This window comes from Symsagittifera roscoffensis, chromosome 9 (genome assembly GCF_963678635.1).
Source record: "Symsagittifera roscoffensis chromosome 9, txSymRosc1.1, whole genome shotgun sequence".
NCBI lineage: Eukaryota > Metazoa > Xenacoelomorpha > Acoela > Convolutidae > Symsagittifera > Symsagittifera roscoffensis.
The window spans coordinates 15,272,486-15,293,909 of record NC_087070.1 but is presented as its reverse complement, the minus strand read 5'-3'; the positions used below and the strand labels follow the sequence as shown (position 1 = coordinate 15,293,909).

The 21,424-nt window shown below is 36.8% G+C and overlaps 3 protein-coding genes across 3 annotated transcripts in view; all 3 read right to left on the bottom strand.

The window, feature by feature from the left end:
- LOC134854559 (zinc finger protein 749-like) overlaps positions 1–8,579 on the bottom strand; it is a 354,798-nt gene extending 346,219 nt beyond the window's left edge. Inside the window, exon 1 of the mRNA XM_063870866.1 lies at positions 8,576–8,579. The gene's annotated coding sequence lies outside the window, so the exon portion shown is untranslated. The remainder of the gene's footprint in view (positions 1–8,575) is intronic.
- Positions 624–7,245, bottom strand: LOC134854560 (ras-related protein Rab-4B-like). The gene is made up of 5 exons (XM_063870867.1): positions 7,036–7,245; positions 6,601–6,769; positions 5,610–5,783; positions 2,336–2,495; positions 624–1,809 (listed from the first exon to the last, which is right to left on the bottom strand). Exons 1-5 carry the CDS (start codon positions 7,085–7,087, stop codon positions 1,699–1,701), a joined length of 666 nt encoding a protein of 221 aa, XP_063726937.1. The 5' UTR covers positions 7,088–7,245; the 3' UTR covers positions 624–1,698.
- Positions 8,580–12,158: 3,579 nt separating the features above from the next.
- Positions 12,159–19,815, bottom strand: LOC134854331 (cytoplasmic dynein 2 intermediate chain 1-like). The gene is made up of 2 exons (XM_063870547.1): positions 16,778–19,815; positions 12,159–12,467 (listed from the first exon to the last, which is right to left on the bottom strand). Exon 1 carries the CDS (start codon positions 19,795–19,797, stop codon positions 16,780–16,782), a length of 3,018 nt encoding a protein of 1,005 aa, XP_063726617.1. The 5' UTR covers positions 19,798–19,815; the 3' UTR covers positions 12,159–12,467; positions 16,778–16,779.
- Between the last annotated feature and the right edge of the window lie 1,609 nt (positions 19,816–21,424).

Here is a 21,424-nt window from a genome sequence, read left to right as displayed (position 1 = left end):
CGGAAAAAAATGTGCTCGAACTAAGCAAGATATATTCCAACAGTGCTCGACCGAACTTGGGTATGTTTCGACTTTCAAACATGAATTATTCAAAATTAAAACATTATAATTTATGCTTTTTGGGTAGCATCTTATGATGCTTTTTTAACAGCATGAAATGATCAGTTTTGTGGAATTTAAATGTTTTTTGTAAAAATTAACTGTTATTGTGATTTTTGACTACTGGTTTGCAATTTGAGTAGAAAATTTAGGTATGTTTTGAGTCGAAATAGGTATGTTTTGACCGTACTCGAAGTATGTTTCAAATTCGTGCTCGACCCAAACTCCTGTCTCGACTATGCTTTTTCGGTCGAGAACTGACATGTGCTCAACTTTGAAAGTAGAAACATAAAGTGAGCACCTCGACCCGGGAAAATTGTTTTCCGTTCCGCAAATGAGTTTCAATTGAATTTAGAAGAACAAATTGTAAGCGCGAAAAATCAAAAATGAGCGTGAACAAACTTTCGCAGAACAAAAAAACTGTTCATTTGCCTGTAAACTCTTCACTGCGTTCATTTGCACTTGAGCTAGTCGAGAATCGAATCTTTTCTCATCCTGAGTCTCGGTACTCTTAAGAATCGACAAAACAAGAACTCTAATCCTTAAATTAAATAAACGAGGTGGATGAAATAGTACTTTAATAGCAACAGGAAAGTATATACAAAAATTTACAGGCATTTTGAACTCAGCAAAAAAAATCAATAATAAAATTCGAACCCAAATTAGAGTAAACATTAATTGCAACATTCTATTTGTCAGCTTTTTCATGATATTGAGAATAGAACAAAAAAGATGCAAAGCCGACAAAATCAATGCATGATAGGCAATATATTTCTAATATGAAAATTACACTTATTGTTACAATTGAATTCCAAATTCTGCAGATGTAATCTAAATTCTACATCAATATTATATCCTGTTCATCTCCAACTCTAAGAGTCGCCAAATTTTAACGCAAATTCCCAATTTCAAAACTCGGCTACGAAATAATCAGCTGACGAATTGCAAATAATGGAGATAGGCTCATTTGAGTCTATGTATCTATTTATATCTTCAAACTGCATTTGATTTGAAATTGGAATTTGATCTGAGGTTCGTAAGTTCATCGTCGAAATCATTTCACAGTAAGTTTTATCCACTTTACAATCACTGCTCTTCTGCTCTTTTAGTTTCGAGCGGTTATAATTGAATCCCATTTATTAGCAGTAAAAATGATTTGCCGAAACTCCTGTTTAAATGAAAATACTCCTTTCTACGCATTAAACTATGATTTTTACGAATGACTGGTAGTCTCCTCCCTCTGGTGCGCAGACAGAGGTGGGGGGGGGGGGGTGTTTACGTCTTACGTCGACGGAATTGTAAAGTAGATCCAACCATAGTTTTTGATGCATAACAGTTCATTGATCTGATTCATTGCATGACGGCGTGATACAAGACAAGGTAAAGACATTTATAACTTCATCACGATGTACAGCTTTAGCATATAATTCCATCGCATCCAAATGCAAAACAAGTTCAAGCGAACGTACTGAAAAAAAAAAAGCTTCGATAAAGATTTATAAAGTCTATAGTGATCGTGTAACAATAGCTATCTCACGCAGTTAGTTGTACAGCTCTTCCGGATCGTGATGGTTCTTGCAATATGATATGGAACTGTGCTTAGAAGCCTCTGCAGCAGGAGTCGGCGGCCGAGGGCCTGTTCGGCTGGGGAACTGCATTCCTGTGGGCCCTTCTGAGTGCAGAGTCCCCATATTGGATACCAGATCCCACCTGAAACGTATCATATCATACATTCGAATACGATTCTACAGTTGACGCACTTCTTCCTAAAATTCAGGCTCAGAATTTTGAGCATCCGCCACCATAATTACTATCAGAACCAATATGACGCGATTTGATAACCGCATGTGTAAGCATTATGTAAAAACGTTTCTTGACCATCATTTCAGAAGCGCTTTTAGCTCAAAACTGCGCACCATTGATGAACCTTCACAAAACTATCACGGTTAATGTCAAATTCTTGGCATTATTGGTAAACTTGAGCAACTTAATGACTAAAAAAAGCATATTTTCAGTTTAAAGACTTTTGACACAGTTTTACCAGCTGAACTGGAGTGTTTCAGCTTAACCAGCTTCTTTCATATGGGTTAACCCAGAATGGTATTAGGAACAATCTGGCGTTAACTTCGGTTGAAATATGGAAACAAGTATTTTCACAGCTAGTGCTGAGCTCAGTCTGGATGACCATAGTATGGCTGAAAAAATAGCATGGCAGTTTATGAGAAGGGCTACTGACCTTGTCGGGGTCGAGTTCGTTCGTCTCAATTTTGGAGAGGATGGTGCGAGCACACTTGAGGAACGCCTCCTCCACATTCTCACCCGACAGAGCACTCGTCTCCACGAACATCAAGTCGTTCTCCTGGGCGAAACGACTCGCCTCCAGAAACGTCACTTCCCTTCAAAACACAATAATACAAGTTGAAATTAATAACTACACCCTACTAACGCGCAACATGCCATTTGATAATTTATTATCAAATGGAAGATATAATCAGGCGAAAAAAATGAATTGAACTTTAACACTATTGATATTACTAATGTTCCGCGGGTTGTATTTTTCATCTTAACAATTTTGATTACTTCAAAGCAAGCTTAGTATCATTTCAAAGCCCTAACTAAGTTTTCTCAGCGTGGAGAACAACTAGTCTGAAGACTTTGGGGTTTCCGACTAACCTAGACGAAACTTTGTTCTTAATTTTTAACCCCCGGTCCTACTTAATACAAGATCAACCGTAGAGAGTGGTAATCACATCCATTTCACCTTAGACAGTCCCAACTTGAGGAGGCGGATGACGTTCGGACCCCTACAGCCTAAGGTTAGACGGTCGTAAAGCCGCAAAAATGATGTGATAAAATATTGAGCTATAATAAATTTGAACTAGCGTGTAACGCACCTCCGGTGCTTCGAATTTTTAAAAACTCAAAAAAAACCGTACATACTGGAAAAAAATCAGCATCCTGTGATTGTAATCTGACAGCAACGAGTTACAGGGTTGGTAAAATCAAAGTTTGAAAAACAGGGGGTTAGAAACTTCAAAATTTGAAGAAAAAAAATAAATTTAAGTTTTCTGAAACTTTTTTTGAAAAAATAACAAAAAACGTCATATCTGAAAAACTGCAAAGACTTGAGCAGTCACAGTTGGAGGCAAGATTCGCAACACCTGAGACCTTGAGAAAACTCTGACAGCTCCAAACTTAACGGTTGGGAAATTCAAATTTAGAAGAAATAAAATTAAATGTAAGTTCTCTGAAAACTTTAAAAAAAAAATCACAAAAAACGTCAGATCTCAAAAACTACAAGGATTTGAGCAGTCATATTTGAAGACAAAATTCACAACTCCTGGGAGTACCCTAACAGAGCCTCACTATAGAGGTGGGAACTTCAAACTTTTTGAAATCATTTAAATCTAAGTTCTTTTAAAAATCTTGAAAAAATCATTAAAAAAAACGTCATATCTCGAAAACTACAAGGATTTGAGAAGTAAGATTTAAAGGCAAGATTCGCAACCCCTGAGACTACCCTGACATCCCCCAACTACAGGGTTGCGAATTTCAAATTTTCAGAAACTTAAAAAAATCAAAATTTTCTAGAAATTTATGAAAAATCTCGAAAATTGCCGTATCTCGTAAACTAAAAGAATTGCTTTTTGATATATGGAGGCCGAAATCGCAACATTCGGGGAAACCCTGACAGCATCTCATTATGAGGTTGCTACTTTCAAACTTGGTGAAGTAAACACTCATTTCAAACAGGAAAATCGAAAAAACAAATCTTGACCATTGCAATATACGATATAGCTTAAGCGTGAAAAAATTCTTTTGTTAAACATGCCAAATTAGTACGTTGAAAAAGCTTAAATAAGTCCCATGTAACAATACTCTTGCTAATTGCAACGGTGAATACAAATATAATGGGGTCATAAATATAACGATGATTATAAATACAACAATATTTATTAATACAGCGATAATTATAAATATAATGGAGCTGTTAACGGGAAAGATTGGATTAACTTTTTTAGAGGCGGCCAGATATTGTAAGCTATCATCCTAATTCAAAATAGATCCCTGCTCGTTGCTCGAGGGTGAGTCAACATTAGCAGGCTCAGAATTGTAGCTCTTAAATAAAAGACCCCAAATCGGTTCTCCGTAAAGAGCAGAGCTGCTCGTATGTTGTTCTTTTACTTGTAGATAAAAATCGTTTTTAAAACAGAATTAAAACTCCATTCAAATTAAAACAGAGATTAGCACCACTTGCGATACAATACACATCAAAACAGTCGAAAAAAAACTAGGTGAACAAAAATTTTTGTTATGTCCAGATAAAAAACAACTAGGAGCCAGCTAAAGCTGGAAGTATGTGTTTGATATTGAATGAAATTGCTATACTGATGGGGCACAAAAATGTGATTTCAGATCTTGGACTTTGCAGACTTTTCAGAATCCAAGATCTCAGAAGGATACAGAAAGGTTATGCAGAAAGGATTCACTCAACCTGTAATTTCGATTGAATCCAAAATCTCCGATTTGGGAGGGTAGTTCGAGAAATGTCAAAAACTTTGTTTTTTTAAAAAAACGGTCAAAAATAAAATTTTTGATTTTTCCGAGGACCATAACTTTTGGTGTCGCATTAGCAATTGAGCTACCCACAGCCCGTTCTTTAAATTGAACCAAAAATCTCAAATATAGCCGGGTAGTTTTCGAGAACGTTCAAAAAAATTAAAAACGGTCAAAAATCTAAAATCTGACAATTCCGAGGGCCTGAAATTATTGGTGCCAGGAAAATGTGGGAGTAGTCGGAAATGATCTGCCCACCTTTAAATTGAACCCAAAGTCTCAAATTTGGCAGGGTAGTTTTCGAGAATATTCAAAAAGTTAAAAAACGGTCAAAAATAAAAATAAATTGACTATTCCGAGGGCAATACCTTAAAAAACGGTCAAAAATAAAAAATAAATTGACTATTCCGAGGGCAATAACTTAATGTGTAAATAAAATTGGGCATAGCCGCATGCATGGAGCTTTTCGAAACCACTCTATTCGTTGAAACCAAAAAATCAGATTCGGTAGAGGGGTTTTTTGAGAAAAGGAAAAAAATCAAAAATATGGGTCAAATAATCACCCTCAGACTTTTTCGAAGGCGGTTGATTGAGGGGTCAAGTAAAAAGAGACTCTAGGGGAGTATACAGGCACTCAGGGGAGTATACGGTCTTATAACTAATACTCTTTCTGAAAATCAGTAAATAACTTTCCACGCAGAGGCGAAGCTGAGCTTCGCACTACTTACGATACAAATATGAATGACTAAGAAAATCAACCGGAAAAAAATTTAAAAATCGTTTTTGTCTATAAAAGCCCAAAATATCCAGAAAAAAATTTCCTGCACCATTAGAAACTCTACAAGTAGCTTTGTGTATGCTAGTCAGATGCCAAGTCTTCAAAAAAAGTCCTTTCGCAAGCGTAAGGACTTTGCGCAAGCGTAAGGACTTAGCGCAAGCGTAATAATAAGCACCTTTCGACCTCCAGGTCTTTCTTGTTGCCAACCAGAAGCACGACAATGTTGGGACTTGCCAGAGTCCTGGCATCAGACAGCCACGTCTGAAGTGCATTGAATGTCTCTCTGGATGCGATGTCATACACTAGAAGTGCTCCAGCGGCCCCTCTGTAGTAGCTGCGGGTGACAGATCTGAATAAATATAAGTCTGGGAATAAATTATTCATTCAAGGGACGCCAGACAACAGGCCATAAAATTTTCCCAGTTGTTGCCTTTTACCAGTGGTCTGAGCACGCATTCACAGATAATTCATGATCAGCACAACAAAAACTAATAAATGCGATTAGAACCCAAGACTACGTTGCGCAAGTTTTTTAATGCTTCTCTAGTTCTACAAAGAATGTCCAAAGAATCCATGAAACGATGCAATAAAACTCGAAGCAACTTTAAACAGTGCATCAGATACAAATAATAAAAAAGCAACATCTGAACAAGGTCCGCACTAAAAAAGAGTCAGAAAATGCGATATTATCGAGTAAGAGTTAAGTAATAACCACAGTAACTAGTTAATGATGGACGCTTCGTTTACCGAAGGCAAAAAAGGAACGAGAAAAGCGTCTCTTTAAAAAATCATCCAAAAATAAAGCATATTTAGAGCAGAAATTATAGCCCAATAACCAAGAGATTTTCTAAAAGTAAAACACTTCAAAACGAGAAAGTATACAAGATTTCGGGTTTCAAATTCTTACCAAACCAAAATTAGCAATATAATAGTCATTTTCGATACTTCCGTTTTCGTCACACGTATTGGTATACATTTGTCAAACATCATGCCACCAAGTGCAATGATTGTATTGAGCAAAACTATGTTTGCAAAAAATTACTTTCGCCGAAGAAATTAAAAAGGCTGAGCTTCTTTAGTTTTTTGATGAAAAATTCATAAATATTTTCTAAACACTTTCCAGTGAAACTAGAGCAACTAAACCAGATATGAGTGGCGTTACCAACCTGAATCTTTCTTGTCCTGCAGTGTCCCATATCTGCAGCTTGAGACTCTTGTTAGAGACGTTGATGACCTTGGATCCGAACTCGACTCCGATAGTGTGACTGGACTCCTCCTTGAATTTGTTCTCTATGAACTGGTGCAGCAGACATGACTTCCCCACACCTGCACTACCTACACCATACACAGCAAAAATTACATCCAATTCCAAACTGGTGGTTTGAAATTTTGCTCTTACTACCACTTAATCATTTATCTTTGAAAAGATTATCAACTTTGTACTTAAATTACCAAGTCTGCTCTTCCAAAACAACGAAAACTTCATAGCACACTTTTTTAAAACCCATTTTATAATCGGTTTCACAATTAAAGACAAAAGGTAGTTTGAACACTTAAATGTTAACAAGAATGATTTGAAAATGCATTTGCCCTTTACTTACCTATAACAAGGAACTTGAACAAGTAGTCGTACTGCTCGACCGCCACTGCCATCTCTTGTCTTGTCTGGCTTTCTACACTGTTTTCAACTGTTTACGTTCTCTTTTTGGGTCAATTCTTGTAACGACAGCTCTTTACAAATTTGCAAACCAATCAGTGCGTTTGTGCAACAATCTTCCAATGAATACGTCTCAACAACCAAAAATTAATCTAAAAAAACAGGCACATTGTCATGAAAAAATTTATCAAGAAACGACAGGTCGCTTAGGGTTTTTTTGTTACAATTATAGTTATACTAAAAGATTTCTCCTTTATTCATTAGGAATTTGATGATAAAAAGAACAGCCAATCGAAGATTGAAAAAGAGTAATGAACGCAAGTAAGCAAAAAAAAAACACTGACTTTCTCGAAAAAATCTCAAGTTTCGAATTTCGAAGAAAACAAGACTGCTCGTATCAGGGCGAAGTCCTGAATGTTCCGACTGCCTTTTACGGTTTATGGAGCAGTAATAACATTAAAAAATAAATGTAAGAAAAATGAAAATTTTTTTTTCTAAAATTTAAATTATTTTTTATGAAAATCATCCCCCCACACGCCATATAAAGTACAAAAGGATAGATTTCGCTGCTTGTAACGAATCAATTATGGCAAACAAGCTTCTTTCAACCAATTTGGAACAATTTTTAAGACGGATTAACTCTCCGCTTACGCTTTAATAGCGCGAAATATATCGCGCGTTAATTGTCCCAAATTGGCCAAAATGGCAATCTTTAAACCCCCATAATTTTACAAAAAACAGGTGAAATATCTTTTAAAATTTGAGCTCAAGACAACAATACCTTTCGAATGATATAAAAAAATTCCGTCAAAAATGGCTAGTTAAAAAGTCTAAATTTGTCTGAAGAAAAAAAAAACCCACCCCGAGCACAAATATTCCGTTACTTTTCTTATCGAAAGTCGGAACAAAAATAGATGACCTTTAAATTTCTAGAACGATTTATGATTGGCGCTTCTTTGATAACATGAACCCAACTTGAAAAAATTAGATCAGTGGGTAAAGTTTTTATTCCGCTGGGAAATCTTAAAAATAAAATCACTTTCGAAACTAGAAATTGTTCACGCTTTTTCGCGCTATTTCCACGTTCGTATTTGGAGAGTGCTATTTACGTCATTTTCAGCAGATTAATTTCAATTGAACTCAAAAAGTGCATTATACCAAAGTGCATCAATATTTTAAGACTTTTTCCTGAAAAAAAAAAACAAAAAAATCAGCAAGACGTATCTAAGAGTCTTCACTACGCTCATTACAGGCAAAACAAAACCAGCCTGTGAAAAAGTTCAGAATTTTACGTCTAACAACGTTTATCTTGCTTAGAAGCAAAAAAGAAACAATCATTCCAAGTAGCTTCGATCGATTCTTGAAAATATTTAGACTATTTTCTGGTCCCTTTTTCAGAGATACAAGTCCAGTCCAGCTAACGGCGTACCCAGTTTTTTTACAAGTTTAAAAAAAAGTATGACCAAACACAGATGGATTGGACAATTTAATAAGGAAAACTTTGGATGTGGCCAGTAAATCGAAGTATCAGTAACTGATCAGATAAGTATATTAAAATAAAATTTAAAAAAAAACGTAAATCCAAGAGGCAGTAAACGCTTCTATTAACACGCAAATTTTTTATTTAAAACTGCATGACTCATGCTCTATCTTTGTAGTTCAAAATTTTCATCTATAGATTGTTTTTTTTCAAAGTTTTGTCATCTATACTATACCTCTTGAGTATGTCTATGAGTTGAATAGTTCCTTACTCCTCCTAGTCATTAGAACAAAAAATGACTTCAGTTAATAGACAAAAAAAACACCTATCATGCGCAGATATGGTATAGAATGTTTTAAGCTTGTTCAAATAATAAGAGCGAAAAAGAGCAACAAAAGACTAAAATTGGAAGTGACTTCTACGTTTCCTCTGCGGTTTATTTACAGCACGAGCAATTTATTGACGCGTTCATTTTTGACAGTGCTTCATTATTGTTCCGACTTTCGATACGAAAGTAACGGAATATTGGTGCTCGGGGTGGGTTTTTTTTTCTTCAGACAAATTTCGACTTTTTAACTAGCCATTTTTGACGGAATTTTTTAACATCATTCGAAAACCATTGTTGTCCTGAGCCTAAATTTGAAAAGATATTTCACCTGTGATCATTTTTCGTAAAGCTATGGGGGTTTAAAGATTGCCATTTTGGGACAATTAACGCGCGATATATTTCGCGCTATTAACGCGTAAGCAGAGAGTTAATCCGTCTTAGAAATCGTTCCAAATTGATTTAACGACGCTTATTTGCCATAATTGATTTGTTACAAGCAACGAAATCTATCCTTTTGTTCTTTATATGGCATGTGGGGGATGATTTTTATTAAAAAAAATTCAAATTAAAAAAAAAAATTTCATTTTGTTTTTACTTTTAATTTTTTATTGATATTACTGCTCCATAAACCTTAATAGGCAGTCGGAACATTCAGGGCTTCGCCCTGATACGAGCATTCTTGTTGAGATATCAAACCAAAAGTACTAAGTATCAATGAACGAGTTTTACTAAGAAAATAGAAGATGAACAAAAAGAGTGGGCAATCCATTAGTAGGACTTCAGGATACTATTATAAAATTAAAACCAAACTTTTCACTTTAAGTAATCTAAAAATTGCGGCGGGGGTCAGTTATCCGAAAATTAACGCTAAAGCGAAAATATCGAAAACACGCAAACAATTTTTACACATTAGAACAGGGAGCTACGAGAAAATCGCCAAGCAAAAATAGGTTATCAAAGACAAAGCCTACCCGCCTCTCTGCTATTCCTGTTTATATCAGATTTTTGGATATCTGTTAGATTAAATTTTAGAACGGCCAGCAAAATTTTGGAAGGCGACGATTAAAAAATGGACAACTTCAAGAAGAACGATCTATTTGGTAACTCATTTATATGACCCAATTTAATCGCAAAAGCTCGATTTATTCTTTTTACAAAAGAACAGGAGTCAATTAAAAACATAGCCAAAAGATAGTTGGAAAAGAATCAATGAACGCAAGAAAACAAATTTAAAAAACACCTGTTTTTCGAATTTCAAAGGAAAAAATAGATGCCCTTAAAGCTCTTTGAATTTCTGGAACAATTTATGACTGGCACTTTTTTGATAAAAATTGACCCAATTCGAGAAAGCTGGATGAGTAGGTCAAATTTCTATTTCGCTGGGAAATCTGAAAACTAAATTCCACTTACGTTTTTTGTGACCTTTATACGTTTGCTGTTCGATTGTGGAATTTGCCTTTGTTTTAACAAAAAATGAACTGAACTTGAAACGAAATCAGAAAAGCGAAAAATCAAACTAGCCTGAACAAATTTTAACACTTTTCATGAACAAAAAATAACAAAAAAAATCACCAAGACCTATATAAGATTCTGAACTACGTTCATCGACTCCAAAATATAAAATAATAAGTTAAACTGCATACATTTCAAAAAAGTCCACATCGAAAAAGTCAGAAAAAATCTAACTTTCCTGCAGCACAAGCAATAAATAACAAGGATAGCCGGATGCTGTGCAAGATGCGGAGAATCTTCCAACCATATTCGTAAAATAAAGGCGAAGTGAAGCTTCGCATCACTTGCGATAGAATGAAGGCGTAACATTGCAAGCCAGCGAAAAGCAAAATGAATAGGAATTAAATAATTCAAAATAAAAAAAGACCTCAGATATCAATTTCAGAAAAACAGCCAAAAAAACAACCACCACCTTAAAAATTTCAAAGGAATATTCCGTCAACACTAATCGAATGAAAAACTCATCAATTAACAATTTTAATAGCTTGGATTTTTTTAAATGATATGTTTCTGAATCACTCATCTTTCACATCACTTGGAATTTAGAAAAATAAAATCCCAATTCAAAACCTGTTTTCTCAACACTGAGAAAACTTTTCGGAACAATTTAGTGCCGTTGACATCACGACTGAAAGGTTTTCATTATGATATATCATTCGACTCAATCCGATGATTTTTGGTGGTACCTGATTTTGCGGGAAACAAAAAAAATGTATAAAAAATAAAGCCGAAAAAACGTTCCTCCCCATTTTTTCGGAACAACAAGACTAACTAACCGGCTTCAGTGTAAGTACCAAGGAATATTTCGTCAACACTAACCGAATGAAAAACTCATCAATTAACAATTTCAATAGCTTGGATTTTTTTAAATGATATGTTTCATAATCACTTATCTTTCACATCACTTGGAATTTAGAAAAATAAAATCCAATTTTGAAGCTAGCAACTTACAATTTTGCAGTTGGATATTAGAGTTTGCCTGACTTTTAAAAAAAATGAACTGAATTCGAAAAATCAAACCACCAAAAATCCAAGTTTGAGCTTGAACATAAACAAACAAAAGATATTATCATGACCTATACAAATGAAAACGCCTTTGCTTTTCAACTTAAAAATAAAGCCACAAAGTTGGAAAAAAAATTGATAAACGAAAAATTTTCAAGTTGAGAAACACGTCCAGAATCACAATCGCCGGCGTTAAATAAATTTCGAAAGATTTATCGAGCTTCAAAACTAAGTCGACAAAGTTGGGTAAAATACGATTGAGCTAAAAAAAAATAGTGCCACGAGAAACTTTTCTTTTACAAACGACGCAAATTTAGGTCACAAAGTCTACATGGTCAGAAACAATGGAAGGCAATTAAAGCTGTTGATTGAAAAAAAACGAAAAAATAATTACAAAAAAAATAGAATGAAAAACACAGGAAATAAATCAAAAACGTACTGAATTACAATGAAAACTGCTGGCAGCACAGAAAAATCCGTGACGTGGCAATCAAGCCGAAAAAACATTAGCAGACCAACAAATGGTGGATACTTTCCGCCTAAAATACAGTCCCAGGCCAGATTCCAACTTATGACCATATCCGTCATAAGCCTAAGTCATTACCTATAGACCAATTGGAGCGGAGAAGCTAAGTAATTTGAAACTATTATGACTCAAGCTATCAAATGATTAAACAAATTTTGTTAAACAAGTTATAAACTTGAAAGAAAAGTCTATATCACGTTTTATTTCATTAAAAACTAAATGATATGATTTTGCAATTTATACTAATTATTTACATATTTACATCGATATTAGGACAGAGAAATTTACATTCCACCAAATTAACAACATTCGTTTGCACTTAGTTTTCATCTCATTTTTTGTTCTTGTAACCAACATTTTATTTTTCTATCATGCGATTCAGACACTGGTGGTGGTGGTGACACATGAATTATATAGCACAGTTATTTAGAAGACAAGATGAAAACTAGCTATTACTTCCAGAAGGTATTCATAATTTAACCAGCTCCAGTCGCTGTTGGAATTCTTGGCACGTCTGAGACAACTCTAAAACAAGCCAAAAGTAACACTACAGTAGTGACTGATAAAAAAAATTATGGCAAAGGCAGGGACAACTCTAGGGGATTTTCGAAGGTTTTAAGTTTTCAAAAAAAGGATTCGACGCTTGCGCCCCTTCAAGATTGAATTACATCAACAATCACCTCGAAGACCTCTACAGGAAAATAAGCAAATAACAATCATAAAATTTTGAATAAAAAAGTTAATCACATTCTGGGTCGTTTTTTTTTGTGAATTCATCAGCTGATCTGATCGAAAGTCTAGACCTTTGACATAATCGATAGATATAGTAAATTGATAAAGAGAAAAAACGAATAATAAAATTTCCAGAGCTTTGATTTCGAAAAAAATTCTGAAGGCGCTAAAAAACTTCGAAAACCAAAATTTTTGAAGAAAAAAAAACAAATTTTCACGGCTTAGCATGAATATACAGAGGCGAAGTTGCACTTCGCATACACAAGCAAAAATATGTCCGATAACGCTACTGCAAAAAACTGAATGAGCATTACTTTGAGTCTATAAAATTTCGGTTCCATGACATTCTACCCTATTCCAATCTACCCTATGCTAATCTACCCTATACTATTCTATCCTACATACCAATCTACCCTATACCAATCTACCCTATACCATTCTAGCCTATAATTAAAGCAATTGAAACTTACCCCATCCTCTTGAAGAATCCGAAACAGTATATTTCCGAACAAATCAAAGAACCATTAATTATGATCAAAGAATAATTGACGCACGTGAACAAAATATCAAAGCAACGTAAAACTTGCGCGTTCAAAATGGAAATGAGTTCAAAGCATGAACGAACAGAAATTTTAATCCAATGTTGCTATAGAAATGCGTTGCGGCTATTTCTTAAACAAACAAAAATCATATCACATCAAGTCGACATAGCGTAGCGTATAAAGCCTGTGTATGAAAATCAAAAGCTCGAAAGATCAAATCACCAAGAAGTCAAATTTTGAATGAAATTCGAAGATTACTGAGGGTTTGACTAGTTGATCCCAAAAGGAGGGGTAGACCCCCCAGTACCAGGCCAAGGCGGTACTGGGGGGCGGGGTGAGGGAGAAGGTAAAATTCTTTTGGTATTGGCCTCTATTACCTCCCAAAATTTCAGCCCTCTACGGCCACGGGAACCTCAAAAAGTGTATTTTTTTTAGAAATTAAATTGAATTTTTGAAAAATTCACAAAGTTTGTTAAAATAAACTGAGTTAGGAATGACTTAATTGCGCGAGAGAATACAAATAGGTTAAAATAGAATCTTTGTTAAAATTGTTGCAAATGTTTTTCACTTTCTCGTTCAATTCCCTGTACTTCTTTCGACTGGGGTTGCTGTTTCCTCCCATTGCTTTCATTATATTAAATTTCTGATTTGCAGCATCCAGTTTTATTTGTTCCAGAAAGGTGTGAACGGATGGGTGGTTTCCTTTGAAGAGAGTAGCAACGCCAAGATGCCAGCCTTCTACAGCATTTGTTGTCCTTATTAACCCAGCAGCTGCTTCTTCGGAATGCTTCCAAAGGTTTACTGGGAAGAGAGGTTCGCGAGAATTCCTTCCGATGGTTTCGCCTTTAATGTAGGTGCGCTGAAAGTATGAGGCTACCTCATCAAGTTTTTGAGTGATATTGTCGTCAAGATCAAATTTTTCCGACACGTTTTCGATTTCCTCAATGACCAAGTCAAAAGCAGCATTGACCATTTCAACTGGTACGAAACTTAGAGCTGGAATTAAGCGCAATGACAAATTGAGATCATGATTTGTTTCGTAGTCGCTTCAGGCCCACTTCGTTTATTTTCCGGTTGAACGCTTGACATAAATGAAAATAGCAGCCTTTCAGCAACGCTCCGGTATGGTGACTAGCGAAAGCGTTCAGTGCTGCACGTTCAAAATCGAGGAGAATGCGGTGAGGCTCGGTGTTTTCGGTGATGGCTGATAACCCCTTCAGTAGCTTTTTGTAAGTGTGTTCTGTTTTGTTGGGCAACAGTGCATAAATGCAGGGGGGGTAAAAGCCAGCGAGTTGAATGTGGATGGTGTAGAGTTGATAAAATTGAATCGGGCAAACTTTGAACGTTCCATCACACAGCCAAACATCTCGATGTAATATCAAACTCTGGATATTGTCCCGATCTCCAAAAATCAACACCCTTTCTGGATCTTCAATGCCGCTATCGAAGACGCAAAAATCCTCATGTTGCTTTGGCACTTCAAAATGTCTGTCGACAATTGGAGGCAACGTGGGTCTATCATTTACCTTCTGTCGATTGAGGGCCCGGTTAATAGCCGACCGGCAAGGAAGAGCTAATTGAACTGCTTTTTCTTCGGAGACAGACTGCAGGCCGTTTGCTATAATTATGCTGTTGACTGGTACTTGCTGTATTTTTGTGTCCTGTTTCATTTACTGCACGAGAAGCCTTGCATCCGAACGACCAGGAAATACTTCGTGCGTGTGCTCATTTCTACAGGAAATAAGATAGTTTTCTCTGGTTATTGCTGTCGTTTTGCATTTATGGGACCCCCATCTTGAACACTTCCAGTGAATGTTTCCATTCTTTGTTTCCTGTTTTTTCGTAAACTCGTGGCCACCGATTACAAGCGTTCGCCGATTCTGTTGGGATAAACCCCAAGAAATTTGACTCATTTTAGTAGATGTTATTCCAAACAAAATTGATATAATGACGTAGTTTTGGTTTCATTCTTGTACGTGATTTTGAAAATTGGGGATTAAAACTTGTTAATTGAAATAAATTTCAGATTTTGAGGCTCTAATTGCGATTTAGTCTCAGAACAATTTCCTTAAGTGAAAGACTCAAATTGAGTCCAAAAATTTAGACTCAAATGAATTAACACGTGCTGTATCTTTCCGATTCTAATTAGGCCTTTGAAAGATTACATTATGATACCTCATTATGGTATATAGGGCAGATTAGTATAGGGTAGATTGGTATAGGGTAGATTGGTATGTAGGGTATAATGGCATAGGGTAGAATGGTATAGGGTAGTTTGGAATAGGGTAGATTGTCCTGCCACCAAAATTTCTTAAGTGACGCACGCCAATTATGACGCATTAGCAGTACTAGTCAATTTGAAAAAAAAAGAAACTTACCAACTAACATGCCTCAATTTATAGAACCGTCTAAGGAGCAGTAATAACATGAAAAATGAAAGGTAATAAAAAAACTTTTTTTCTTATTTGAGATTTTTTGTGAAAATCATCCCCCCACACAAGCCATATAAAGTACAGACTGATTAACTTCGCTCCTAGTAACAAATCAATTATGGCAAATAAGCTTCCTTCAACCAATTTGGAACGATTTCTAAGACGGATTAAATCTCCGCGTACGCGTTAATAGCGCGAAATAACTCGCGCGTTAATTGCCCGAAATTGGCAATTTTTTAATTCGCATAACTTTACGAAAAATTATCACAGATGAAATATCTTTCCAAATTTAACCTCAGGATAATATATCTTCTGAATGATATTTTAAAAAAATCCGTCAAAAATGGCTATTTAAAAAGCCGAAATTTGTCTGAATAAAAAAACTACCTTGAGCAAAATAATTCCGTTACTTTCGTTACGAAAGCCGAAACAATAATAGTCTGTGTTAATGTCCTTAGCATTGGCTGTACTTAATACCTGGTTATTGATCAAAACAAACGCTTTCAAAATGAACACATTTTATCGCAACAATATTTGCGACTTAGGTTGGAAAAAAAAGATAGTGCTTTTGCTTGTTTCAAGAACATTGAATTTTAATCACATTTTTAACCATTTTATAAATCCAAATCCCGACCAATAAGACTTTTCATGATACCACATTTGAACCAATACGAGCTTTCTTTGAACCCATACGTCGAAAAAAAACTTCACAGTTAATCCAAGCCACAGCTCGGAACAATAATAACAGCTGCGTATAATTTTCCGAGTTAAAACATATTTGACTTCAATAATTACTATTGTAAAACCGCTGGAGAAAACATAAAACTGTCTTTATTGCGAGGGGAAAAAGCTCGACTTATTTCTATTACGACATTTAGAAGAAAAACTACCTAAGTCTTGACATCGTAAATCACTCTGATGCTTAAAGAGTGTTGAAATAGGTAACAGCCCCATAGGGTATTTCAAAAACGAACGTTTAATTCCCTTGAACTGCTTAGAGTTCAGTGCATGAACTGTTCAGTGCTTAAGTTTCGCTGGATTTGGCGCCCCAGCTAACACCGTTCCTCAAAAACTGTAAAAACCAATTAAGCGCTCCATTAAATGGATTACTATCCGAGGTATGACTAACATTTATATTTTCGGCATCAATTCTCTTTCCACGAAATACCTCAACACTCTATTTTGCTCCTCGGCAGATTGGATCTTCATGAAGTTATTCAACAAGTCATGGAACTCAAAATCTCCGCTTTTGTACGCCACAGTCAAAACGAAACGCTTGGTGGCCGAGTTGCGCCAGAGGCCAAGACCAATTGGATCCGAAGCATAGTCACGAAGTTTACACTCTGCAAACGATCCGTGGGAGATATTTGTCACGTCCACAACTAGAACTGAAGTTTTGGTGAGGACAAAAAGAACCATTGGGAAGTTGGGATCCCATATACAATCAACACAACCGGTCTCAACAGCAGCTCCTGTGAATGACGCGATAGGATGTTGCTTCGCAAGTGTGAATAGACTTATGGTTCCGTCGTCCATACAAGCCACAAAAAGATCTACCAATTTTATTGGACAGAACAGGATTTGAGATACTTGAGATCCGCTTTTGGGTCGGTACATTTTGGGGAGCAAAGCTTCGTTGAAGCAATCCATTTGAAGTATTGCACTATTGGACGTAGCTAAAAACGCTTTCGAGGGATGGTTTGGGTGAAACGCCAGCCAGTTAAGCATTCCAGCATCGAATCCGGAGATCTCTCCATTTTGGCACATGTCAAAATGATGCGACATCGAAAACTTCGAGGCACTACCAGGGAGCAATGTGAGCTCCTGGTCGTTTTCCGACATGTGATATGTCCAAAACATCACAACTCCCGTCTCGTCAACTGAAGATATTTGAAATTGGCGTCTTGAACTCGAAAATGACTCGTCTATTTCCGGACAAATCAACTGCCTGACCGCACTTTTGTGAGAACCTTCCGGTGAGCAGTTTCTCAACGAAAGCGCTGTAGAGAATGACTCGTATATGACTTCAACAGAGCACGTTGGACTAACGGTGATTACCTTTTTGATAGGGTCTCCTTTATTTAGGTCCCACATGTAAATAACACCATCTACCGCGCCTCCAAAAACGACGGCAATGTTTGGATTTTTGGTAATAAAACACGTCGATAATTCCGAGAAACAAGCCAAATAATGAGTCGGTTTCTTCAACGAAGCATTGCTGTAAACACAAATCAAACCATTTTCCGCAAACGCACTTTCGTTTTTGTTTTTCCTCAAGCAAACAACCACTTTGAAATCATTGTTTGACATCGAAACTACATCTCTGTTGGTCAGAAAAGGCTCGCTCTGCGATATAATCATGTTTGAAAAAGTGTCCGCAATTTCGAAATAACTTTTCGCTTTTCCAGCTTGACCCAATGTCTCTTTGGATCCGAGAACTGAACTGACTAGCTTCGAGGACTTCATAAGAAACTGATTCAGCTTTCTGGTATCCGAAACAAGTGAAAAATCAGTCACTTTCAAATCTGAGGACTCAGTTGAAGTAGATATTGAACTCGGCTCAGTTGAGAAGCTCAGACTATCCGAAGAGCTCTCGGCGTCTGTCGTTTTGCTCGCCACTCGCCTACTGCCTGTCGGATACTGAGTCCAAGACTCGCATCTCTCGGGTGGCTCTGTCTGAACTTCGACCTCGACGTTGTCATCTCTCGTTTGACATGCCACTTGAGTCGTATCCGAGTATCCAAACTTCCTCATAAACATTTCATACTCAGAAAGTGGGTTTAGATCAAACATAGACGACGAATAATAGTCCAGTTCTATTCTGTTTAATAGAGCAAAACTTCGTTGCTTAAAGATTTCAGCTATCGCAAATCTTTTCCCGTGAGAAAGTTGAGGCCCGTATCCTTGCACGGAAAATGTAGAACTGTAGTCTTTTTTAACTTCTTCTTTAGGCTCTGCAAGTCGACGATTCTGTTGATGTGTAACACTATGTTCATTTCTGTCGTCTTCGCCAACATTGTTGTCGTCATTTTCATTCCATGATTCATCCGGCTTTTGTTCTTCTTTTCCCAAAGATTCTCGACTTTCGTCCTGGTCGAAATCATCTTCGTAGTTATATTCCTCAAAATCATCAGCATAATCGTCCAAATATTCATCCTCGCCTTCATTTTCCTGGCTGTTAGTGACTCCATATTTACCATTCGATATACCCTTTACATCATCCCTAACCTTTTCCGTTTCTTCATCTCTCTGTTCCTTTTCTTTTCGCTCTCTCGCTTTTCTCTCTGCCCGTTCTTCTGGTGTCTCGTCATGTTTCCGGCGTCGTCGATGTTCGCTACGCTCACCATCTTCGTCCTTTTTCCCCTTTTCCTCCGCCTCTTCCCGTGCTTTTCGTTCGGCCCTTTCTCGTTTCTTTCGTTCGTGCCGCTCTTCAGGAGTTTCCTCTTTATGTGAACTACTTTTCCCTTCACGCTCGCGCCTCTTTCGTTCAGCTCGCTCTTCAGAAGTTTCACGTCGCTTCTCTTTTCCTTCAGCGTTACTCGATCTCACTTCTCGCTCTTCGCGTTCCCGTTTCTTCCTCTCTGCTCGCTCTTCAGGAGTTTCATCCGGACGTTTCCGGGTACTGCTTTCGCTCTTATTACGTGACCCATCTCCGTTGCCATTCTCATGACGAGATTTCTCCTTTTCTTTTTCTTTCTCTCTCCGCTTCCTTTCGGATCTTTCTTCAGGCGTTTCTGTTGGTTCTTTCGAGCGACTTCCTTTTCCCGAACTCTCTCGGCCATCGCGATTTCGATTTTTAGACTCGCTTACTCGCTGTCCATTTTCCGATTCTTGTTTTTCACGACGTTTCCGCTCTGCTCTTTCTTCTGCCATTTCGTCTCGTTTCTTCCGATCACGCCCGCCTTCGTCACGTGATCTATTGTCTTTTCCACTTTCTCTACTACTCTTCGATAAAGACTTCTTTCCTGTAGAATTCAACTCCTCTAGTAACTCGTTTTCGGTCCATGTTTCTGCTCGTTTCTTTGAAGACGAAGAGTCCCGCTTTGACGAAGTTCTGTTCGACTCGTGACTAGATGTAGTTGTTGCCGATGGCTTCGGCGGCTTGCTGCTGCTGCCAGATTTAGATGAACGCCCGGGTGCAGCTGGCATCACGCTTATCAATCAACTAAATCTGAAAGTCAAAAACATGTAACCGGTTTCAATAACATTAATTGGGTAATTTCGCTATTTTTCAAAGGTCACATCGAAAATCTATAAAGATGAATGCTCAAAAATGGCAGACGAAAAATAAATGTAAATTATAAGTTACCTGCAATCGAAAAATCTATAACAGATACTTAACATGAGTTACTTTAGCCAAACTTTTTCCGGTATGTTTGCACTCAAAATCGCAATCTAGAAAAACCAATTTTTTCCCAAGCTTCCTCAAAACGGATTGAACTATAACTTCATTTGGCAATTCGATAGCGCGGAAGTATTGCGTGGTCAAATCTATGGACACTCCACGCATTCCTACATCTTCTTTGAATTCCTTCGAAGTTGCCACCTCAGTTGAAATAGTTGTTAGAAAATCAGCCAGACTAGCTATTACACCTCCAGCCACTGCATTATGCCACGCATTAGTATGGCTTCCCTGACCATTTTATAATTGAGCAAACTTGCAGAAAATTATGCAAAAACAGCAACAAATCATGTATATTAGAAAATCACCGAACACACCTTCGTTTCGACAATTTCACGAAATGATAAGACAGGACCTATGGCGTACTCTAGCCTTCTCCAGCCTTGCAAAGAAAGCTCGAAGTGTTTAAAAATGGTAACATATTTAAGCGTATTTAGTCGGTATTCTGTTCCCCATAAAAAATTTTAAAAAAATTTCTCGATGTCGGGAAAAATTGGTCTGAATTTGTTGATACTGCGACTCAAGTTTACCGAAGATTCTTCAATTCCATTAATAATTATTTAGTGTGTTTTAAAAAAGGTTTCATTATCAGGGGTTCATAATCTGAAGGTTTGAACTGAAAAACAATTTCAGGTTACTCGCTCCTGGTCAATTTTCAAATTGCTCCGCTTTTAGCCTGCAACAACAAGCGACAAATCCTTATAAAAAGTAACTAGAAAAACAGTAGGCCCTATAATTAAGTTTTTACCTCATCTGCATGGGATCACCAAAAGACATTGAAAATAAAAAAATAGTCACAAAAATTTAATGTTGTAACTGTCAAAACCTGTCTTTTAAGACCATTGTAGATGTTGAACTCAAGCGATGTGAGCCTAGAAAACGTTGTTCCTTAAAACGAAATTGGCAATATTTATTGCAATTTATGAAATGGCAATCTTTATTGCAGAAAATTTCACGTTTTGCAACATTTATAACTCATTCTGTTTTTCGCCCTGTGCTACCATACTTTTTAAAAAATCTATGGAGCATTCAGATGCCAAAAAAACAGCATGGGATTTCAGACTGGTGTAGCCTGAACATCAATTATCGAGTCCTTTGGCAGTTCACTAGAAAACTTTGCTCAACAATTGCTTGAAAACTAGGGATTCAAATCAGGATGTTCAAATTGACAAAACTGCTTTTCGGATAAAGCGAAACACCTGCGCGGAAGAACCCTCAAGATTTGGTCTGGGCTTTCTGGCATTAATGATACAAGCTGCTAAAGCCCGCAAAAAGGTAAATGGAAAGCGTCAATCTTGGAGCAAACAAACGTTACTCACCAAGATACAGTCAGTGGAGCGAAAAGGCTCAATCAAACACTTTAACGACTAGCGA